Source organism: Acanthopagrus latus, chromosome 7 (assembly GCF_904848185.1).
Source record: "Acanthopagrus latus isolate v.2019 chromosome 7, fAcaLat1.1, whole genome shotgun sequence".
In the NCBI taxonomy this organism is placed as follows: domain Eukaryota; kingdom Metazoa; phylum Chordata; class Actinopteri; order Spariformes; family Sparidae; genus Acanthopagrus; species Acanthopagrus latus.
Genome location: NC_051045.1, coordinates 5,934,960 through 5,959,334, shown reverse-complemented (window position 1 = coordinate 5,959,334; position 24,375 = coordinate 5,934,960). Strand labels below are relative to the sequence as shown.

The 24,375-nt window shown below is 41.4% G+C and overlaps 1 protein-coding gene and 1 long non-coding RNA gene across 2 annotated transcripts; both read right to left on the bottom strand.

The window, feature by feature from the left end:
* Nucleotides 1-3,668: 3,668 nt before the first annotated feature.
* nr4a1 (nuclear receptor subfamily 4, group A, member 1) lies at nucleotides 3,669-9,031 on the bottom strand. The gene is made up of 7 exons (XM_037103094.1): nucleotides 8,893-9,031; nucleotides 6,650-7,436; nucleotides 6,423-6,552; nucleotides 6,173-6,336; nucleotides 5,870-6,072; nucleotides 5,303-5,481; nucleotides 3,669-4,760 (listed from the first exon to the last, which is right to left on the bottom strand). Exons 1-7 carry the CDS (start codon nucleotides 8,943-8,945, stop codon nucleotides 4,504-4,506), a joined length of 1,773 nt encoding a protein of 590 aa, XP_036958989.1. The 5' UTR covers nucleotides 8,946-9,031; the 3' UTR covers nucleotides 3,669-4,503.
* Nucleotides 9,032-20,737: 11,706 nt separating this feature from the next.
* On the bottom strand, nucleotides 20,738-22,337 carry LOC119022384. The gene is made up of 2 exons (XR_005075894.1): nucleotides 21,824-22,337; nucleotides 20,738-21,141 (listed from the first exon to the last, which is right to left on the bottom strand). It is a non-coding gene; the product is annotated as an uncharacterized LOC119022384 (long non-coding RNA).
* Between the last annotated feature and the right edge of the window lie 2,038 nt (nucleotides 22,338-24,375).

Here is a 24,375-nt window from a genome sequence, read left to right as displayed (position 1 = left end):
ATGTGTAAGGATGAGATATGACTCCTCAGGACGGAGTACGTGCTGTATCTGTGGTCTCTATATGACCCCTCAGGCCTGTCAAGGAACCACTGCCTGTCTCATAGATGTGCTATATGTGTTACTACCCATACGGACTGTTTACAGGGTGACATGTTAGTTTTGAGCTTTCAAACTTGGCATCAAATTTCATATCATAGAACTCGTGAAATCCAAGTTGGTGATGTTAATTGGTGCTCAGTGGGACTCAGACTTTCATGTCATTGCGGGAAACTGCCAGTAGGAGCTGATGCTGCCAGTTGAATATGACTTGACTTGTGACACGAGTTTAAATACGTCCGAATAAGCTGGAAAGCACTTCAGGTGTTTTATTGGTCTTAAGCACTTTGGGCGTTGAACTGAAGTCTTAAGTGCCTTTGTCTTTAAAGGCGCACTATGTTGTTTTGGGTAAGGGATTTTAAAAGTGAGTGAGTGATCCATCCTCATTCACAAACTTTTAATACCTTCTTATACCTTCAAGAAAACAAATTAAATTGTTTTCATGACTGAATAAACTGATTACACAAACTAAACTTTAGAGGACAACACAATTTCACACTGTTTTACTGTTTATATGTGGCGGACCCTGCCACCTTTCTAGCTTCAAACAGTGTTCTGGGGACCTTAATTAAACAGCTTGTTTATTGACTTATTTATTGACCTAACTTATAGGAAATGTATATTACTGGCTGTTTATCAGACCAGTGATTATATCACCGATGAATAGATCCAATATTTAAAAGCCAGATTGCTTTGCTCCATTCTCCAGCTTTAAAGCTGGTTTGCAACCAGATGGATCAAATTCTGATAGTGAGTAATTTCATAGGGGTTGTGACACTGAGAAAAAAGGTATTTGCCGATCTTGTAACCACTAATTTGGCAGTGTAAGCTTATGGGAAATTGCCACGTTGTAGACACACAGTTTGGCCACTAAACCTGGTGATGTTCCTGGAGGTTTGGTGATGGCCCTGCTCACAACTGTAAGTTAAGTACGTGAGTAAAGGTAATACGTTACCCTCCGGCAATGATCATATTATTGCATGCAAATGTATTCAAATGTCAGTTTCATCTTTAAAGGAAATGTATGTCATCCAGCTCCAGTTGCCTGTAATACAGTCAAATTAATTCTTTTTTTTTTTTAACCTTAAAACTAATGTCATTGTAGCTATTGATCTGTGATAACTCAATCAACCCTCTCCCACCTTTTTAGCTCGAAATCCAATGCTGGACCCATATTTAGGTTCCCCCACACCCACATCTAAAATTAAACTAAATAGCCTCAGTACATCTTGTCCCAGAGCGAGTGCCCAGGACAACACACTGCCTGTGGGAGACCTTCTGTAAGTCTGAGGAAAGAACTTGATAACCACACACAACATATTAGCATTCTCATTGTGAGCATGCAGCTGTTTTTACCAAAGTACAGCCTCACAGAGCTGATAGCAGGGCTGTACACTGCTAGTGCTGCTAAAATAGATCAAATGAATACAACCAAAATACCTGAGAAACATCACACAAATTATAACGTCATTAGCAACCATAAATCAGAGAGTTACAGATGCTTCATGTGATGCTTATTAGCTTTGTTTCCATGCGACTAAGACACCCTTTTCACTGGTTTCAAATAATGAATTTGAAGTGATAGTTAAAGAGAAAACAAAACCAAACACATTTGACCCCAGTTTGTCCTTTGTGATGTGATGCTGAGGCTGCTTTATGTTACAACCTGAACAGACATTTCCATATATACTCAGGTCACTGCTACAGGTTTTTTGTGTTTCACAGGCTCTTCTAGGATTTGGGTTGTGACAGGGCAGACGTCATTACATCACATAGCTGATCTCACTCTGATGTGAGTCATCAAACTCGCGACGGCTGCTGGACACTGCAAACAAGTTTCAGGCATGCACCCGGGCTGGTCGCCTGGAAGTGAAATCAAAGCCTCTCTGTTGATCTTGTTTTATAAATGTGACATTCCCACAGACATTAGACTCCTGCACAATGTTTAGTGGACAGTTTGTACTCTGGAACAGGGAGTCTAATCCCGTAACTCTATCTGTAGCCTGTGATCTTCTGTTATCACTGGCATTTCGTACTCCACTCAAACCCGCCACATTAAAGTTGCTCTCGCTTTTCCCCAGTTTCCGCTGAGGCATGATGGGTAGATCAGTAGAGAGCTGTCCTGCCCACCTTCTCGCTATGAGTGTACCATCCCTCTCATGTGGTCTGTTATCAGGGCGACGCTGACTTCATCCATCTGCTTTTATGCAAGCTTATCAAGTCCTCCAACTCTGTCATTTACAAGGACTTCCTCTGTAAAGGGTTCTTAGTTCTTTCTATTCTGTTAGCAGAATGCATTGTGCCCACGAGATACAATCAGACAAATGCATCAAATCTTACTTTAAATCGTACTTTAATTTAATCTGCAGCCGGATTGAAAATGTCAGAAAACTGCCCTCTGGTCCCCACGTTAGCTGCATGGCTCTCAGGATGGAATTGTCGGTTGGTCTTTCCACCACATAAGCTTCATCTTGTGGACTGTGAGTATCTGTAAATTAATCCCACCTTACAGTCAGTCCATGCAGTCTTTTCCTAACCATTCGTGATCCTAAGCCTCTGTATTCCAGCTGACTCTGTTTGTTTTGGATCATTGTGATAGATCACAGAGGCCCTGTTGCTATTAACAGGTGCATCTGAGTTTTCTTTCAACTATAAATAGTCTTTGACTTGCAGTTTTTTCATATTTCATTTCAAACTGTGAAAGGGGTACATTCTTGTTTTGAAACACACCTACATGTGCGAATGTGACATTATACAGTGATTAAGGAGTCTGGGATACTTGAGACTGGACTAGGAATTTCAGCAGTTTCTAAAAGGGGACCAGCACATAACTGGGAGGGAGGTGAACAGGGGGACATTTTTCAGCAGTATGTTCTCATCTGTTGCCAAAAGAGGTTTCACTTGATTTAAGCGAACAGGCTGCAAGCACAGCACTGCCACAAGAAGGACGAATTAACAGCGGACAAACTTATTTGAGGGCAGAATGAGTAGAAACCCTCTCAATCATCACAAATAACAACCCACTACAAAAGTGTGGTGGTGTCTGTAACTGCAACCAAGGATGTAATATTAACTATGGACGGATCTTTGGAGGAAGGAGCACCAGGCTCTGACACCAGGTTTTTTTTGTAGTGGCCAAACCGTGTAATTACATTATCACATGATGCACTGGGGCCCAAAAAGACTTTCTAATAAGCTAACATTGTGAAAGTAGAGTATGTCAACAGGGGGATGAATTATTTTGAGAGTCACAACCCCTGCGAAATAACTTCAGTAATTCCACTGTCAGAATTTGAGCCATTTGATCCAATAAAATTTGGCTTCCGCTGGCTGGTTAACTACAGGATTAGTTAATGGGGATAAAATAATGTAACCATGCGGCTCTTCTAGACTTTCCAAAATTTATTGGACTGAGTGGCTGATATTTATCTGTTTACAGATTACAACAATAATCCTGCAAAAACACAAGCAGGACACATTTTAATCAATTACCACTCAACCTTATCTGAAGGAACTACCAAACTCCAAACACTTCCCTAAACATATTAGAGTAAAGAGGACAGAAGCAGCTGTAATATGCACCTTTTTTATTTTATGTTCAGCGGCATTAAAATATAACTTCAAGTAAAAATAACACAGCCAAAACGATTGCATTTTACCCAAACTACAGAATGCAGTTCATGTGGCAATAAGCCACATGAGCGGGTTTAAAACAGATTACAAATCATTTACATACAAGACCAGTGTATAAGACTGTACTGGATGATACACAGTATACAGTATTAGCTGCTCAAAATCTATTCATGATACATGAATGTTACTTCTGAATAATTCTGTAGGTTTGACCTACTTTATCATCACCAAATACAAATGGTGGCATTAAAAAGCAAACTGGAGATTTGAGTGATGGATGCTTTGGACACTGATGATCAGTCTGAAGGGGTTTAAAGTGGTTCTGTGAAATAATTCTGTAATGCCGTAGCACCTGGAGTCTTTAATTCAAACAGAAATATAATGCTTTCTCTGATATTTCATGTGCAATTTACAGTCACCCACTGCACAAAAATAGATCTTTTACAAAAAAATTAAATAAATGGCAAACATATTATTGGTATTCAATTTGTAACTGTTGTAAAGTGCAAGTGGATTCTTCCCTCCACCAGAAATGTTTCCATCCATGGCACCTTGTTGTTGTGTGTAAACAGTCACTTTTTGGTCCATGTGCTGGCCTGTCTACAGAGTTTTGACTCTATATGTTTTATAACTCATTCACTTAATGATATAAAAGAAGCCCTTTTCCCCCCTGAAGCTGCACAATCCCTCATGATTCCTCTTGCTGTTTCACTTAACACCCACCCGCAGTGTGAGTGCTCAGTCTGTTCTCTTCGGCTCTCATATCAACTCCACTCAATACGGAAGCGTGTCCATGAAGATTTTGTCCACAATGGGTGGAGGAGGAACAATATCTTCTAATTTCAGGTAAAAGATGCGCTGGAGGCCTTGAGTGCACAGAGTCCGGAGCTCAGGCAGCTTCCCGAGAAGTCTGGACAAATAGTTGGGCCTCAAAGAGGCAGAGCCGCAGCCAGAAACGTGATCTTTAAGGCAGGTGATGAGCTGGTTCTGTAAGTCCTCCACACGTCCAGGCTCTTTAAGGCCATGTCGGTCTGCAGAAGAAAACAAGACACACATTAGCACCAATGTGAGCATTATGTTTCATTATTTTTACTTTCTAACATTTAACATACACACTCACTATTGAGAGTGCAAACAATGACAAATCTGATCCAATCATTTCCTCTTATCATTTGATTTTAATACTCTTTATATAAAACATATTAACTGTATAACTATATATATACACACGCACACACACACACACAAGTGTGATACTACAGTGCTGAAGTGGACACCCGCTGTGAATGCTGCTACATTGGAACATTCCCTTGACGCTAAATGTAAACCCGCATTGTGGTTATGTTTAGTCTGCTGTGACATATTACACCTCTGCACTATACATGAGGTCGCGTTACATTTTGTCACACACCTGTTGTGTCAATCATATGTTGTGTAACTGCCTTGTATTGTCTTCACCAATGACAACTGCTCCATAAAAGTAACTCTGGCCACCAAAGGAAAAAAATAAAATGGGTTTGAACCTGATGTCCTCCCCGTCTAAAGTTAGCTGTGTTAAAGGGTGAGTAACTACCGGTGATGATGACGAGGGCTGTGAGACAGGAGAAGGAGGAGACGTCGAGCTTCATGCGGTGGAGAGCTTGAGAAAACTCCAAGATGGAGTCGATCCAGTCTCCAAAGCCTCGGACGCACTGTGTTTTGTGAAGCACGGCCCCGTTGCAGAAGATGAGCTTTTCCGTTTCAGGATTGGAACTTTAGAAGAAAACAAAAAAACACCATAGTTATTAAATGTAACATGAAGAAATTCAACAGTTAAGTGTCGTGCCTCTTCTGGTGGAGCATCATGGGACCTTATTTTAGAAAAGATATGTATGGTAGTAAATGAAAAATATAGTTTTATCCCATTTGAATTGTGCAATGATCTACAATCATGATGTTTGTCAGTTTAAAAGCTTATTTTTTAACTCAAGAAAGTCGCAGTTTGACATAAGTTTGCCACGATACTACAGAGTATGAAAAATGTCATTGTTTTTAAACTATACACAGCCCTACTGTTGACTTTCCTTTCCAAAATAAGGTCCAACTGGGAACACTAGAAAGGGGCGGGGCTAAATCTGAGACCTGAAGAAGCTGCACTCACCGATACGCAAGGCGCAAGATGAAGAGTTCAACGAACGCAGACTCCAGCAGCAGCTCCTGATCCTCTGTGCAGAACTCTGAGAAACCCGGGATGCCCCTCGTCCACTTCCTGATGACCTCCATGGAGGCTGTGAGTAAGTCGTAAAAACGCCTGATGTCGTTTGCGTCCTCTTTCTGGTTCCCGGTGACTTCTGTCTCATCATACTGAAATTAGAGACAGCAGAGAAGTTCAAGTGAGTAATCAAATATTCCTAAAAAGTTTTAAAAAGAAGGGACTGTATTTTAGTTTGTTTTTTTTTTTTACCTTGGAGTAATCCAGTTTTCCAACGCCAGGGTTTGAGTCGATGTGGGCCCTCACAAGTGAGGCGATCAAGCTCACTGGAGACACAGTGGATGTCACGTCTGGCAGGACTTTAGGCTTTGACGGCAGGCGACCTCTCCGTCCTTTCAGGCTATCCGTTCTCACAACTAGACGAAGAGTGACGTCAACTGTTACTCTCAGTTTTCACCATTTTAAGTCAGCCATGATTCATCTGGGTTCTTAATGAACTCACCTTCCCTCACCATGCCTACAGCGAGACACTTCTGGAAACGGCAGAACTGGCATCTGTTCCGCCTCCTCTTGTCCACAGGGCAGTCCTTGTTGGCGAGGCAAACGTACTTGGAATTTTTTTGGACTGTACGCTGTGAAATAAAAAAGCAAGAAATACTCTAAACCCCGTTCATTTAGAAGGCACATAGACACAAATAGAGTGATCAATTGCAAGTGTAATCTTATTACCTTGAAAAATCCTTTGCATCCCTCACAGGTGCGAACGCCGTAGTGCTGACAGGAGGCATTGTCCCCGCACACAGCGCAGCAGCCCTCGTTTCCACCAGGACTCTTTAACTTAGGTGATAAGCTCCCGTCCAGTTGCTCGGTGCCATCAAGGTTATGAGCCTGATCCATCACCAAAGACGAGAAATCCATTGCAGCTGGGTGATTGTGGATCATGCCGAAAGGATCCTGCTGCTGTCCAGCATGAGACATGTCCTCCACAGACCCCGAGCCAAACGTGAAGAAAGAGGGCGCATGAGGCGCTGAGGTGTCGTCTGCAGCCCAGTATCCTGGACTGGGCGAGTATGGCCCGAAGGCTGAATCCCAGTTGGATGCATGCTGACTCTGGAAACCGGGTGTTGAAGGAGACGAGGCCGAAGCGGGGCTGCCGAAATAATCTGACCCAGCAGGGGAAACAGCCCCATCTGGGAAACTCAACGTAAACGCTCCAGGATAGCAGCCGTACACCTGGAGGTCATCCAGCTTGAAGGGAGTCTCCTGGCCCAACGCCGGAGCAACATGGGCAGGAGCTGCGGTGAACTGACATGAGTATGCATCAAACTCGCCCGCCTGAGTGCCCACCAGGGAGTTGATGCTTGGCAGGGATTGAGCAGAGAGGCGGTCCCGTGGGCTGCTCATATCGACACTGAGCCTGGAGATAAAGTCTGTGCTTTGAAGCTCCGAGCTGCCAAGGTTGACCTCACAGGGCTGGGATGCGTGCTGGGGGTGTACGCAAGTCATGGCTGCAAGACTGAAAAAGACATGATCAGAAATGTTAGCTTGTTTTTCACCCCCTCCACCCATCTTTATCTTAAACCTTCAAGCCATGGTCAGTTCATCTGCTAGACATCCCAGGGGCAGAAACGAGTGTCTGCACCTTCGGTTTTCCACATTGTTCATTAGTATTCATGTGCCGCATACAGGCCGAGGTTTACCATGTGGCGGCTCAGACTTCAAGATTAAAGCAATTAAAGCATTGGATGATTTACACATACATACGTCCTAAACTCCACCTGCCCCCTTTTGCCCCTGATGCCCTTTTGATGTCAACGTTTCTCGTTTCTCCAGTTGTTTTTGCTGGTTTGGAGAACAGAGTAACATCCTTTGAGATCATATGTATTCCATAGCATTGCTCTGTCTGTTTTCTTATATTTGGTAAATATAGGCCTACAATTTTTAAGAATGTAAAACAGCTCTTTCTTGATTTAGAATTCCGATTTAAAGAGGCTTAAAGTAGATTATTGTCAGTAAAAGATAATTTTTCGGTAGGGCCGTCACGATACCGATTATCGACGTGTAGAGAGTCTGCAACAATTGTTTTTTTTGTTTTTTTTAAGTGAACCAGAAGAACAATTTCACTCAATTACTAATGAAAAGGCGACCAGGTGAACTCATGAACAAAAGACGAATGAGGCCGAACATCTTTGCTGGATTATCATATGACATTATCTCATGTGTTATTAACACATTATCAATATTTCAGTTTTAGTATCACTGACTCCCCCTCATGTTTCGTTTACCCCTGTTGGCTAATTCTGTCATTTTTACCCAAATTAACATGTGTTTTTAATAATGTGCATTGTCCCCTCTTGAATAAACTACAATAAAATAATCCATAATCCTTTAATGGTGCAAAGACGTAACATTTAAAGTGCTGGATAACATTTTTAACCTCAGTTATCAGTCTGCCATGAATCAGCTGCTACACAGTGAATCAGATGCTTTTAGGAACCACAGGTGGATGTGGTGCACAGACTTAACATCCTCAAGTTCCCGAGTTAAACTATAAAGTTTTCTGCTCTTCATAGCAACAGCCTCAAGTCTTCTATCATCATATGTTACTAAGCAGTAAATATAGTCAGCTGCACATGCCTGGGATGTACAGTGAGTGGGGTTGGCTTTCACACCGGGGGCTCAGTGCCAACACACTGTATGAGCCTCACATGTGCTGTAATATTATGAGACATGTCTCCTGTACAGGACAGTCCAGCGACTTCCCTGCTGCACTTTACTCTGACTCAAAAATGCAACATGTGCTGTCGATGAAAATACTTTTTTTTCCTGTTTGATTTAAAGTCAGTGTTTCGTGCCCAGGTGTCACCACCGGTGGAGCTTTAACGTGTGTAAGAATGAGCCGTTTCCGCATTCAAGTCTGCTGTATTTAAAAAATAATAATAATAATAATAAAAGTAACAAGTGCCTCTTACCTGTTCGGAGGTCTGTAAGTGTTTTGAACTGTCTGTACTCCACAAACGACCATCAGTCATGCTCAGAGTCTCCCTAGCTGAGAGTAGTCCCTCCGCTCGCAGCGCCTCGGCGCATTTATACCAGCTGTGTTGTTCCCATGACGCCATAAAGATTTCCATACAAGGCTGGCCGGTGGGCGGGGAGATTTCCAGGCGGCGGCCAATCACGGCGCGCCTTAGATAGAATAGACGTTGGATGACGCACTACGGGATTCCGTTGACGCGCGGACAGTGAAGAACCGCAGCATTGTCCTCGTGCAGCGCACACACACGCACAGACCCGCAACATACACATATATACAGCTAAATTAATGCACATGAAGCTGAATATAAAGTTGAAATCAACTGAAGTGTGAACGTATCGATATTAAACCCTGTGGCTCCTCACAGAGCGTGTCTCTGTTAGACAGTGTGACGTTCTGTGCTGATGGAGTGGAAACATATGATTTGCAAACAGGAAGTCACAGTGTCTTGGACAGGTTTTTTCTGTTTATTGTAGGAACAGTTTTTTATCTCGTCTGGTAAAAGTGAAGAGAAATGTTGCTAAAAATGCATTTTTCTCAAAATGATGTTATCGTGTGTGAGTCAGTAAAATGCCTGCACCTGTTTTCTACACTGGGCAGAGAATGGGTGACACAGGGGGCATTAAGAGGTCCAGAGGTCCAAATCCAGTTACCCCGTGTAAGTACTTTTAAGTGTAAGTTTAGTTTTGTTTGTTTTATTTTGGCATTTTTCATGGATTTATTTTCTTTTATTATAGATTTATTTTCTTTTTACTGAAGAAAAAAGTCAACGGGACATGCTTCTTACACTGTACATTTTTGTTTTTAAAGCAAAAAGAAAACATTAGAAGAAGAAAGACAAAAAAAAACAAGAAAAACAGTAAGTCTGTGCAGTGGAGAGCCAGGGGGAGTTACAGTACTATTGACGCCTTTACCTGAAATCTGCTATATATGGGTTGATTAAGTCAATCCATCCTTTCCAGCATTTATCAAACATGTCTTGAGTCTCCAAGAACAATATCGTTTTTCTATTACAACTAATGTCATGCATCACATTAAACCAGTCAGCTGATGTGGGTGAACCTTGTGGTGATGGCTTTTTTACAAGCGACCAACATTATTCTGAACATTTACGCCTTGGAGAAGCCAAGAATCTGTTGTGGCATCATAAGTGTAAGACCTGGAAGCAAAAGTCAAACTTAATTTTGGGGGGGATTTTTTTATTTTTGTACTATCTCTGACTGTCTCCCAGTAGTGGGCAATCCCAAAACACATGATAATGATTTGCTCTCTGACATGGCTTTGTTTTCATGGTTTTATTGGATAGTACATGAGAAAGACGGGAATTGACATGCAGATTGGACTCAAACCTTGTGCTGCTGTGGTGAGGACACATCCTCTGTACATGGGACACATGCTCTTTCAGCTGAGGTATCAGGGCACTCCAGTGTCTGTTCATTTAGTTTTCATTTAGTTTTTTGCAAAGGGGGGGGCGACATGTAGCGAAGGGCCACATGTCAGACTCGAACCCAGAGCAAGTCTTGCGTATACGGGACACATCAAACTCTACCAACGGAGCTAAATGCTAATTTAGTTTAAAATGTGTTTGGGAATCAGCATCTACAGGCACAATATCCTCTAACTAACTTGTCAACGTGGGTCCTGTGTTGAGGAACTTGTCAAGTAGTGACCCTTTGTGATGGCAGCTGACCCGTCCTACAATCTCAAAGCATTATTATTTGACTCATAAAACATCTTATCTAACAAATAGCACCTGTAAAGAGGAAAACTTTTGTTGAAATATAGTAGTCAGACCATTGAAGTACGAGTACAGTTTCCTCTAACAACTTCACCTCTAAGACAAAGTGCAATCCAGCCTGATTCTTGTGCTCATGGTGATAATCTCTCTAAAGCTTCTAATGTTGAATCATTCGAGACTGTCAGATGTTCTTTCAAGGTAATTTTTTTCCAGAATTAGACAAAACTACAGTCACGAGCAGTGAACCAGTTTCACTATGTTGTCCACTGTATGACTTTATGACATATGATAAAGACTCTTATTCACATTCATATCAAAATGAAACTAACAAAGATATTTTTACCCCTCTTTATCTGTACTCACACTCTTCGCAGGCCTTCTGTGAGATCCCCAGTCTCACTTCTTCACTCTAAACTGGGCTCATCATTTGTAGCAATCTACACGTATTAATAACTTTTTTGACAGCCGTATGTGAGCAGATTGTAACGTCACATGATAAACAAGATCATCCCCAGTCTCTGTCGGTTGCCTACACGAGCCTGTAGATGATTTCTTTCAGTTGTGTTATGCTGCAGGACTGTGGATTTTCTTTGTGAAGGGTCGGATTTTTTTGCCACAAGAGTCCAAAGCATGTGACTTCATGCATGTTCTCGAGTGCTCATCTAACAGAAAGGAACAGTAGTTAGTTTATAAATGTCATCTGACATAAACTCACAACTGCAAGCAGAGCCCCTTTAAGCTGCCAAATGTCTCTCAGATTGTCTGTATGCAAAACAAATAGAGAGAGGTTTTGGTTGGTGTGGTTTATTTTGAAAGTCATTACACCTTCAACAGCCACAGCACAAGAAATAGTCTGTTTTGTGGGTAAATACATACAGATGAATGATTTCCACCTTTCACTGCCACTACTGCTTGTGGTCTTGAATACTGGGTATGAATTAACTGTCTGCTTCAGTTTGCAGGCTCGTCCGACTTTGAATTGCCCCTCGAGGGACAAAACATATGATTTTGAATTGAGTCGAATACTCTGTCCGTCTGGACTCGGTTCTGTTGTCACTAATGATGTGCTCACTGGCCCCGAATGACATTCACAACACTACTGTGGCCTCATGGGAGGAAGAGCCTTTTGCGCAGTCTGGTTCAACAGAGGACGCAGACAACACACACACACATACACACACACCAGCTAGAAGTGTGATGACAAAAATGTTGAATATTTTATTAACAGTGCAACTCAGCTGTTTGTTGTTGAGGGCGGCACCGTGTTACTCATTCTTGCAGTCTGTTTGAGGCGATTTCGCATCTAAATTCGCGGTCGGTTCACATTTTTGGCTCAAGAACCGACACTCTCAGTCTGGGGTGGAAACTAATCACCCTCCCATTGAAGGTTTTGTTTCCCTGTGAATCACTGGTTATCTGTGATGTCATGCCAGCTCACTGGGCCTTCCTGCTGCACAGAAACTGATGTAAGCAGTTATCTGATCTCGGTTATCGGACACAGGGCACACTCTGTGACATCAACGCGATCCCCTCTTTGGATGTCTTTTGGGTGCAGATTCACACGACGGAGAACAATTTGCGCGTGGAAGCTGTGAGAGCTCCGATGTTAAAATGCGAAATGTGAGAAACTTCGATGCTTGGACGTGCGATTGTTTCTCACACACATGCACACACATGTTCTTGTTATGTGTTATCACATGTGCAGAGCCGGAGCTCCCACCCACCACCTGTTGCTCCTTCAGGGAGCTATTTTTGATCTGAGAAGATGTTTGTCATGGTGGAGAAATCCTCTCAGTTCAGATTTGTCATTAAAACATGTCTGTGGTCATTACACTGTTTTAAAGTCTCACTTAAAATCTGCCAGCGACCAGAACAACTGTGCAGAATCTGTGAGGGAGCTCAGCACTGTAATAACGCTGTAGTGTTTTCATCAGATGGACCGACATCAGCTCCAACTGTAACAGTTGCGGAAAAAAAAAAAAAGTACAGCTGTTAAAATCAGTTGTCTATTACGGGTAGATCCCTGGTGCTTTGCATGCGGATGTAAATGAGGTTGAGATGATGTTATCAGTTGTGTTTTGCATCTTTTTCCCAAACTCTGGAGGATCACCACTGCAAAAGACTTTGGCTTTGACTTTGCCTCATTCGCTGATTAGGAAGTTAACAGATGTTAAGGTTATGTTACTGTTAAATATGTAATAAGTAAGAATTTGGCATAAAATTATTTGAAAACAACCAGACTTTTGTTTTACATCATCCCAGATGTTTCCAACAATGACCGCTCTAAAGAAATCCACAAGTTTGCTGGAAGGAATGACGCATTAAATTTGGTCGCCTGTCACTATAGAGAGGCTGAGAGTGAGGAAGGAAGTCGAAGAATTAAACTTAGCATAACCGTTGATAAAATCAATTATGTCTGCCTGAGTCACGTCCAGATCATCTGTGTTCAACTGTGTAAAGTGCCTTATATAAATCCACTTTATAATCCCCCCCAAAATAAGGCCTCTGCGCTCTGATCTAGTCGGCTAACAGATCAGAGCAGAATTTGATTTGATCCAGGGTGGTTATTCCTGCAGAAGGTTTGTCTCTGCACCCGACTTAGAGATGGTCAGTGCTGAGCAGCAGCAAAGACACAACACTGTGCAAATGTCCTTTGTTTTGTTTTAATAGAGAGACTTGTAGAGGTCTAAAATGAAATACTGTGCATGTAAGTATGTTGGAACAAACACCGGGGAAGTGTACTGTCCTATTCAGAGCAGATGATGAGTATCATCACACAATATTTAATAATAATGTCATTAAATATGTGGATACATCTAATACAAAGCTATCCACCAGTGTACTCTTTTCACTTGCACGTCTGCGTTTACATTGACTGAAAACACAGACATCATGATTGGGGTTCAGCAACGCCTGCCTCTTTACTGGAAGGACGAGCAGATGGACTTGTGTCTAACACAGCTCGTATTCTGCACTCAGAATATCATCTTCTCCCAGTGGGATGAACATCAAGAACGCAGTTCAAGGTGATCAGGTTCAGACTTGGTGCACTCTGACTTCGGCGTCAAATTGATGGTTTTATGGGCTGCGCAGGGTGCAGAGTGTTTGGAGCCCCGTAACATGATATGTGTGTGCATGTGAGTCTGTATATATTTCCTGGTGTGTTTTATTTATAGGTTCCCTCGATCTAATATTCATTGTTTATAGAGTTGATCCTGAAATATAGAAACACCTGCATGATGATATCCAGTGCAATGAAACAGGCACTTAATAAATTATACCTTTTTAAAATTCATTTTTAATAAACACTAGCAGACTACATTCAGTGGGATATTTAAAGCTGTACTCTGTGTTGGTTCTAGCAGTTTTAATATTTATTCCCCCCACTTCCTTTGCATAATGATGATATTGGCATGGAAGTTGTTTGAACATCCATTTGACAAACACCAGTTTAACAGTTAATTGTCCAATTAAAAAAGACATTAAAAAAAAAAAAGTCTCAGATCGTGTAGTTGAATGATGACTTTTAATGGTCAGTCAGCTAAGAAGCATGAAGACAGCTTATACATTTCAACAGAGCCTAAACAGAGCAGAGCTTCTCGATGAGGTCCGCAGTGTGTCGAGGACAGAATCTGACTGAACTTGGTGCCATTCTCAACCTCACTGAACCTCACGTCGCCGGGCGCCGTCACACCCTGATTGGCTATGAGGGGAATTCCCCCCCCGAGCTGCTCTCACTGACTAATTAGGATCCAGTCTCATCACTTTGTACGAAGGGGATCTGAATCCACCGCAATCAATCGAGAGAGATAAATATTACTTTCCTAAATTTGAATTTCTTGCCAAAAATGACACAGTGCACCTTTAAATCACGATGTTTTGATGGTCACGGCTCAAACACAACTGAAAAACATAATTATGAATATTATATGTCACTTCTCTCCAAATCCTACATACTGGACCTTTAATTTGTCACAGGTTTGTCTCTCAGGTTGAGATTATTAACTTCATTATAACTGTGACAGCAGTCAGTCTATTGTTTGATGTATCTTGATCTGGCCTGAAGTCAACACTGAGACGGGTACCGTAAGTGATTTTTGTTAATGCCTCAACCAAAAATCGCCCCATCCATACGATACCACAAATGTTGCAAAATAACAGAATCCACAAACCAAAGATTGGTGTGTTTGGAGAAACTGTGGTGCCCATGACGAAAACATGACTGAGGACTCCTGGTGACTCTTCCCTTTTTTATTTTTTATTTTTTTCTTTGACCAAACATGTGCGACAGTTTTCATTCCAACATTCTTCCTCGAGGCTTAAGACCCCACTGTCCTTATCGGGTTCCGATGTCCTTATCGGGTTCCACTTTCCACTCCCAAATGAAAAGACATCTCACATTTTACACATAGATCACGAAAATTGAATCCTTCTCGTCCACTCCTTCTCTCGAAACCATTCACTCACCCCGCTGTTCAACTAATCACAGCGTTCATTATATACTGTGTTTAATATCGAGTGTTTTACAGACTCTCTATGTTATCATGGACTGTGCCGGGGTTTTATGACCTTGTACCCAGAGACAAATCATTTTCAGACACTTCAGCACAGAAGTGACATCTTAACCTTTATGTCTGCGCTCACTCCAGACGTCTCAGCTTTTGCTGACGTTTGCAGTAGCAGTATGTTCATGCTCCATCTGGTGGAGCAACATGGAAGCTGGGTATTCAAGTTTAACCTGAACAACACAAATCACACTGAGTCAGAAAGTTTATCCCTCAATCTTTTGTTACTCTGTCTGCAAAGGAAGACTGTGGGACAAAACTGAAAGATCTAGAACAGCAACTAATGGACTCAGATCATTTCTCCAGTACTGATATAACAATGTAAAAAAACTCCATTACAAGTTTTTTTGCAATGAGGTTCATCCATTCAATGTACCTGCAGGTGTGCTCTGAAAGATATCATAGGATTTGAGTTAAAGACGTTACATTAACATGAAGAATATGAAGAAATGATCAATTCTGACATCATGTCAAAGTCATCACTGTTTTTGTGCGAGTGTGAACCTGTCAGGATGTCATTCATTGGTTTGTGGTCAACAGCTCTGATGCCTCGAGTCTGGCAGGACGACCATCGCCATCTTGGCTTGCTGGAGCAAGAAGTGACCATGTTTGTATGAGCGAGTGAAGTAATCGCCATGAAAGTACACAATGTACGTTTCTGCAAACCAAAGACTATGTCAGAACGTTTCTTTATGTTGCAATTTCACATTTCTGTAGGTTCAATTTTCAGTTGTATCTTGTGACAACACTGTGCTTATGCACTGCTCTGGTCAGGAAGGTAAGGAAAAGATCATGTTTTAGGTTAGAATACATGTTTTATTGTCACTATCTTGTCTGAAAATTGTCCCGAGGTCTCTTTATAAATATCCAGGGGTGTGACACTCACATGCAGAAATGCTGACTCAGATTCTTGAACTGCGGTCACTCTCTTGGCAGCCTTCTCGCTTGTAACTCCACCACCAACCCCTCCACCTGCCAAGTACACAGTCTTCCTCTGAAGTATGTGTACAGAGTAGAAATGGCAATAATACTTTAAATCTGAATGTTAAAATCTTGAACAATAATTTCAATAATTTTTGTAATTATTTGTTTGGGTTAAGGCCGTGCTGATCGTGACTTTGCGGTTGAAACCCAAAGCATCTTCTTTTATTATATTTAACTATAACATGATTGAGTGGCTGAAATGTTTCTCATCATCTGGTGTAAGAAAACTGAATTTGAAAGAATCTGATTAGGTGTCAGATGTGATATAACTAGATAAAAATCTAACCATGTTTCTAGGCAGCTTCAGACTTCACATTCAGCAGCTGCCAAACAGCTTGTCAGCATGCTCGTTAATTAGCCCTGGCCTGAGCTGACTGTCAGGTCGAGGGGATGAAATTCATCTGAAGGATTGTGAGAATCTGTCGAAGGTAATTCACAGATCACTAAGTCTCTGGTGTCAGTTATGTCAGTTATTTGCTTTGAGCCTCCTCTCACACCTCGCAGATTCACTTTTGTTTAAGTTGTAAAAACCTGGATACAAGTTTAATTTCCAAAATAAAATAAAAAAAATTTGAAAAAGTATTATTTGTCTTTATCTATGTCAGGAAATGGCAACAGTTGTGAAAAATAAAGGTTATTTCTTTCTCCAGAAAGGGGAAACATGATATTTTTTTTATTACTTTATAATGTTTGAATCACTTTTATGTCTTAAACTTGAGTGGGTATAATATTTGACCATTAACCTTTTGTCACAAACACATTTTCACTTGTCAAAGTAGGTAAATTACATAGCCTACTAAAAGGTGGTTGAATTAAAGTACATGTTGGTTCACTTTCACACCAGGACACTTATATTTATGTTATGAGAATCATTTGTGCTTTCCTGCTATGAAAAGTCAAAAGTCTCCAAGTCTTCCTATATTTTGCTTGTATCTAGCAAAGAAATCAAAACTGATCCACCCTGAAGAAAGAGAAATTACCTTGTAAGTTGAAATAAACTGGAAAAAGAGGAACGTTTCCATCAGTGTTTTTGCCTCCTGCCCTGCACGTTTTAGACGTTTCCCTGCTCCAACACACCTGATTCAAATGATCAGTTGATAACAAGAGTTTTCAGTTTAATCAGGTGTGTTGGAAGCAAGGTGTGTAAAAGCATTCTCCTTCAAAATGATGAACAGTGGCCAGTGTTCAAATATCTGTCTTATTCTTATTTCTAATAACATATTCTTTACTGCACACCTGCATTTCAAGCACATCCTCACATTGCACATATCTGATGAAACTGTGACGTCTGTCTCTTTTCTTTTTTTCTTTTTTTTTTTTTTAGTACAAACACTTGATATATAAAAGATGTGTCTGTGTCTTCTCGAATCAATGTTTACAACCTGATGTGTTCGTTTTGCATGATTCTCCACCAGTGTGTCGACTCAGTGCTCAGAGCTGGTTGACCACTGGAGGGCAGCATCCTGACGTGACTGAGCTGCCTCCTCTCAGCAGAGGTCACACCTGACAGCAGTCAACAGCTGTGGTACATTTCAACAGTATATATTTTTTTTTACAGTATAACCAAAATTAATTCCAGTTTTGACAAGTTAACGAGTTTACCTTTTTGTACATGAGAAGACTCAAAATATTTAACACTTAATGTATCATAAAGAGTGATTTGGGCGCTTGTAAAGACATCATATGAAAACTGAAATGAGGATTTCTCAATTTAAGACTAAACAACACATCACAAAACTGCAAATGATAAAACAGTAACAATAAAATAAACACATGCTTGATAAACATCAGCTGCTACTAACAGTCATAGTTGAATAAAAGTACTTATTCTAAGTATTATCGAAGTATCTGATATCATATTTACTGTAGAAAATATAAGTATTTAGGGATATATTTTCTTACACATGTATTGTTTACTATGGGTTGACTGATTAATCGCCAGACTGATTTTCAGATCTGATATTCAGAAGTGTTTTCAATTGATTGCCCATAAAATAAATGAATTTACAGCATCCTATCTGCAAAGTAACTAAAGTTATTGAATAAATCTAGATAATGAAAAGTACAATATTTTTTTCATCCTACAGCAGAAAATGGGAATACAAAGTACAAGTATCTAAAAATTACACTTAAGAGCAACACATCAAGTCATTTTATTTACTTAAATGGATACAAGTTGGTCACAGTGTTGAATATCTAAGTTGTTTGTCTCATGAATTCATTGCGAAGATGATGATATTGTGGCATGTCTTGATTAAAACCTTGGAAGATGTAATTGCTTCACTCATCTGAAGGTGTATTTGTGGATGTGTTAAAAACCAATCCAGCATCATAGGAACAAATCAAACAGACACTAATGTGAGGCGCTGGACTCAATGGGCCTGTAAGTTATGCACGAGTTATTCTCCACAGAGTCATTATAAACCCTCCATGTGGCTGTCAGCGTCGAACAATAACTTTCCCTCCAGATTACATTAAGCGAAGATGACGCAAGCCCCGTCGTCTGAGCCGTCACCAGAGACATTTCATCACGGCCCGGTTTGAATAATGAGCTCTGTCTTCATGCTTGTCTTTGTCAGCCGGGAGGACAAAATCTTTTCTGTCATCCGTTTGTAGGTCACCAAAATGCCCCCCCCCTTTGAGACATCCCACTCTCACATTCCTGCCTCATCCACTGCCCACATACGCTTGGCCACACACACACACACACACACACACACACACACACTGGGCTGAACCAGTACTGTTCGGTCTCGGGGACAGACCTGCTGATATCACTCTACTGTATGGCTACATGAGCCCAAATTGTTTCAGGTGGGGGTGCTGAGTGAAAACATGTTGGCACTACTCATTTCCTCTTTCTAAGGAGTACTTTAACAATTTGGGTTGCATCATTTTTACTTTCTAGCTTATCAACGTTAAATATGAAGCTACGGCTAGCAGCCAGTTAGCCTCGTTTATATTTATATTAGCACAAACACATGAAACCCAAAGGTTGAGACTGTAAGCCTGGCTCTTTGCTAACCAGCACCTCCAACAATCATTAAATAAGAGGTGTGTCTCGTTCGTTTAATCTGTAATCTGTGTTTGGGAATCACTGGTTTCATCTTTTATTTTGGTGATGATCAAATGTACAATCTGAACCAAGAGTGTCAAAATAAAATGCCGTCGCCGTGTTTGCGGTCATCACCTCTGTGTCCGAGCAGCAGCATGGGCGAGGGCGGGGAGTGTTGTTCTTATAGCTCCCGCAGGAAAACAGTCAGGAAGTATTACATGAGGCCCCAAACACTTGGTGAAGCCAGGAGGCAGCGCCGAAACATCTCCAGGAACTCCTTTTTTTTCACCGCCATCTCCTCTCAGGCCGGCCGCAGTGGGCTGCTGGTGCTCTTGTTTTGATTCGTCTCCAGGCCTGGGACAGTCGCCATCAGTGACTCACACATGCTGGCTCTTGGCTGACTTTGGCCTTTTTTCATCCTAAACTTTTTTTCTTTTTCTTTTTTTTCTTCTTCTTCTTCAATGAATTTCCTCTTGTTTTTCCAGATACAGTCTGTGGATGAAATAGCGGTGTTATTGTCTCAAAGTTTCCTGGACCTGTTCAAGGTCAGGAGCCAGTTGTTAAAGAGTAAGCGAAGGGGGACTTTCTAAAGAGTTCCTGGTGCACCGGGGGTTGATTGCACCGATACAAGTGAAATCCCCAAACAATACAAAGCCTGGCTTGTCAGTAACTATACTAGGGATTGAAGGAACTTGTAGAGGGTGGAAGAGAAATGTCAGCTGTTACAACCGCAGCTGCCATTCAGCTGGAAATGGAGAATAGCTTTGCCCCACTGTGCTCACGTCTGGTCTCTTTTCAAATCGCAGCAAATTCCCCGGTCTCATCAGCATGCAGAGTACAGTCACTGTCTGTGTTGGTGGTGAATTCAGCTAAACAAACTGCCCTCATACTAAACTAAACTAAAGAGACCAAATGTGAGCTGTGTGAGACGCCACTCTAGCAATCATTGGATCTAAAAACCAAATGGAAAAAAAAAAAAGAAAAAAGAAGAAGAAGCAGCAGAAGAGAAACCACGAAGTGTCCAGACAGACGTGCAAAACTTCCTCCTTTCCTATGACTTTGTTTAGATAGATAGCGATCAATTTCAGGGGTATGATATCAAAACTTGCCATGTGTCTCCTTTCAGAGTCGTCATTCGAGTGTCACCTTCCCACTCAACATAAAAAAATCTCAGTATGAAGTGTGTGTGTGTGTTTCTTCCTCACCACAGATGAGTCAGATCGACCTTGTTGGATTGAGAGTGAAAGACTTTGAGGTGGAGTGTGTGTGGGCAGAAAGTGAGAATATCTTGAACAGCACTAGATAAAAGCACCTGTCTGTATACTATGCACCCACGCATTATATAAATAAGATGTAGTACTGAGCTTCGTGCGTTCTTCAAAGTCTTTTCGGACAACAATCTGTATCGGTTTCAGGGCTTTGTTGGAGAGGAAAGAGGGAATGTTTTTCAAATATAAGTGTAATGTCATCTTCGCAGGAACATAAGAATTACAACTAATTGCAATCATACTGTTTTCTGGGAACACGGTACAGTATCTCTGGGCTCCATCCTCCCTGTTTTCCTGGAGCTGGCTCTTTGAAAAGCCCCGGTGAGTCAACATCCTCTCTCCTCTTGGACAAACACCGCAGCGTACAGCATTCCTGAAGCCCAGGCGCTGCTGCTCCGCAAGCCCGAGCTCTCAGGCAGGCATGCTGATTTCATTTGCTCTGGCATGGTTGGAGATGAGGACAATATGCCGTACTCTCTCTCTCTCCTTCTCTCTCTCTCTCTCTCTCTCTCTCTCTCTCTCTCTGCTGTACTGTTCAGTCAGTGTTGACGTGGTGGTTGTATTTGTTCAGAGTCTCCTGGAAAAAAAAAGAAAAAGAAAAGACGTCAGAACATGCTGATCCCCACCACTTCCTGTCTTTGGAGACAGGAAGGAGTTACTGTCGGCGTTCTCTCTATTGCAACCGACTGTGGATGTCCACAGGTCTGCACGTTGCTCCAGACACACCAGCGGTTACACAAATCTATAGTCGTTTCATTGACAGAAATGATTTAACTGAAACATTTAGCTGTTAGAGTTTCTGGGAAATGTTTTAAACTGTGGCCACACAATGATTAAATATCTAACCCCATGACACTTCCTGCCATTGTGTTTGAGGACTTTCTCTGTCTTTGTGTGCACACTCACAGCTGTCAGAGGTTTTATACAACAGTGTTTCAGTCCTCGACCCTCGAATGTATGCTGGGTCAGAAATGGCCGGCCTGTTCATTTTTGACCCAGCATACATTCATTCCCTGTTATTGGCAATATAATGTGCCAGCTGTTCCTTGAATTCTTAAGTTGATTAAAATGTCAAGCATTTTGAGACGTCAGTAGACTAGAAGAAGCACTTTTTAAAAACAGTATGTTTTCCTTTTAGGCCTTTATAGACTCTGGGCTTACAGTAGCCTACTGTGGACCACATCCTTATGATAAACTGTCATGAGCACTACAGCTATTTATTTACATTGTTCATGTGTTAATTTAAATATATTCTTTACCTCAGGCTGTAGAAGTAACTGCCATATCCAAGTAGCTCCGGATGCTAGTTTGTAACTCTCACTAGCATTTGGCTAAATAGCTTTGAATGTATCGGCCTGTATAGATAGATTCACATGCTAGCTAGCATCTATTAGCTAAATAGGTAACATAGTAGTGTATTAAACATATATATTACCTCAGAAGCCTACAATCTAACTACCGTTACCTAATTATGTTTAAGTTAGTCTTCCTTCCAGCTAGCTAACATAAGCTAGCTCGCAATACAGTGGTTGGAAGTAACTGCCGTATGTGAGTAGCTTAGTATGCTAGTTTTTAACACTAGCTAGCATTTAGGTAAATGTATACGTTACTGCTCATGGTCTGTGGCCTATATGTACATATATATAGATGCTGTGTATATGGATAAATGTACTTGCTAGCTAGTGTTAGTTAGCTGAACGGGCCAAAAACAATATTGGAGATTTGTTCTTCATGGATAACCAAGCTAGCTAAATACACCCAAGCCTTTAACTGCCTGGCTCCCATTTTGATATTCTATTGATGAAAATGACAAAAAGTGTTAAATAATTCTGGTTTGGAATTATTATTTTAAGAAAACACACACATTTGTCATGAAAAAGTACCTGGCTATTGTTTGACATTTATTCATTTCAACTGTATTAGTGGGAATCTCCATCCATGAGTTGAACATTAACATTTTCACTTGTGTGTTCTCCCTTTCGTGTGTGTGTGTGTGTGTGTGTGTGTGTGTGTGTAGGGTGTGTCAGAGGGTGGAAACGAACATGGGCAGGTGGTTTCTTATCTGAACTTGTGCGCTCAAACATCATAAACCATCATGAAAAAGAGGAACCTGTTTAATAACCTAACTGAACAGTCAATGAGGCCTATCGTACACACACACACACACACACACACATACTGTGTACACATCTCACATCCGGTGGAAAACCATTTGAAATGCCCCAAAGAAAAGAAACCAGCAAATTATCAGGTTCAGACCAAATTGAATCTTCCAAATCTTCAGATTTATTCCAGATCTGCTGTGAAGCTTCTGTGAGCCGAACAGGAAACATGGAGCGATGCAGAAGCCAAACACAGTCACATGTGTGTTTTATTAAGACTAAGCCTATGATGCATCCCTTTAGGATATTTTTACTACCAACTAATATCTGAAAACAGTAGAAAAACAAGTGATTCATTCATTCACCCCCTGAATTTATTCCGAGATTGGCCACGTGCAGCTGTCGTGCTTCCCGTGCTGGCGTAGAAGCTAAGTGGTCATGACTGTCGGACATCTGAGCAGCAAAGAGAAATAAGAGTATATTCACTGACACAGACTTTCACACCGGGGATGAAGTATATAAGAATGTGTGAGCATGTGTGTGGGATGGGTCGGGTGGGTGAAGTCATTTAAGGTCTCACTCTGAAACTGGAGATCATCACATGGGAGGATCATGATGAACAGGAAGCGTTGCCATGGCGTCTGCATCATAATGGAAGAGATCTATGTGGTTTTAAACCCAACGTAATTGTCCTTTAATTTGGACCGATGACTGTAGGATCATCTGAGTTGTTGTAACCAGAGTCAGAAACACACCGTTTTAGGAGATCTCTGCGTTCGAACGTTGTTGGAAATGTTTAGAATAATGTAAGTTCACAACTCTCGTCATTTCGAGACCATTAAATACAGAAATGTTACATATCATATCTTCACTCTGGACATTTAGCATTATCATTAGCTTGGAAGACACATGAGGATAGTCAAACAAACGTCAAGATACTTGGTATCTTTTAGTCGCTGGTAATGGTCAAAGCCCAAAAACCAAATCCCACAGTTCCCAGAATGCAACACATGAATGCATCATCTTTCATCTGACCCTGCGTGTCTGTTAAATGTCTGTCTTTCAAACTCTCACCCCAAGTTTTGTGACGCCAGTTTTCTGTTAAAAAGTGAAGGGGAGTTTGGGATCCCTGGCATGATTTCCTCTCGTCCCAGGGTGAAGTCTCACACTTAATCCAAGATAACCACAGTGAGATCATTCGGGATAATGTTCTGTTTTCAGGAACACCCTTCAGAGCCACAGACGACAATAAACAATAAATGCTGGGTGCTTTTCACGAGAGGCCAACTGAACATCATGTAGTTCTGGTTTCCCCTTTATGAAAGACACATACAGACTGTCCTGACCGGGTGGTATTTAGAGTTATTTCACAGGACGTACAAGCAAGCTGGACATCAGCTGGAGTGTTCTGGAGTCGCGGTGTGTTCAAGTGCAGCGTCTTTGATGTCGGTTTGGCCTGTCTTGTCCCAATGAAGTCGCAACCACACAATAGCCAGCTATTACTGGTTTCAATTTGCAGATCCAGACATGTTTAAACCTGTGACAGCTTGTATTGTTTTCTGACATTAAATATCCAACAGTAAATAAACAAGAAATAAATCTAAAGCTATTACAAGGAACTTGCTTGTCTGATTCTGGCGTCGCCTGCAGACAAACGATGGCGACGATGCAACAAAGTAAACTCTGTTTTAATGCAGTGGTAACTCTCA

What these genes read in the sequence shown, in the direction of transcription:
- nr4a1 (XM_037103094.1), bottom strand. Translation starts at nt 8,945, where the DNA reads ATGGTCGTTTGTGGAGTACAGACAGTTCAAAACACTTACAGACCTCCG. An exon ending in ACTTACAGACCTCCGAACAG is followed by an intron (nt 7,437 to 8,892) that starts GTAAGAGGCACT and finishes TGTCTTTTTCAG; the next exon opens with TCTTGCAGCCATGACTTGCG. An exon ending in GAAAACTGGATTACTCCAAG is followed by an intron (nt 6,073 to 6,172) that starts GTAAAAAAAAAA and finishes CTCTAATTTCAG; the next exon opens with TATGATGAGACAGAAGTCAC.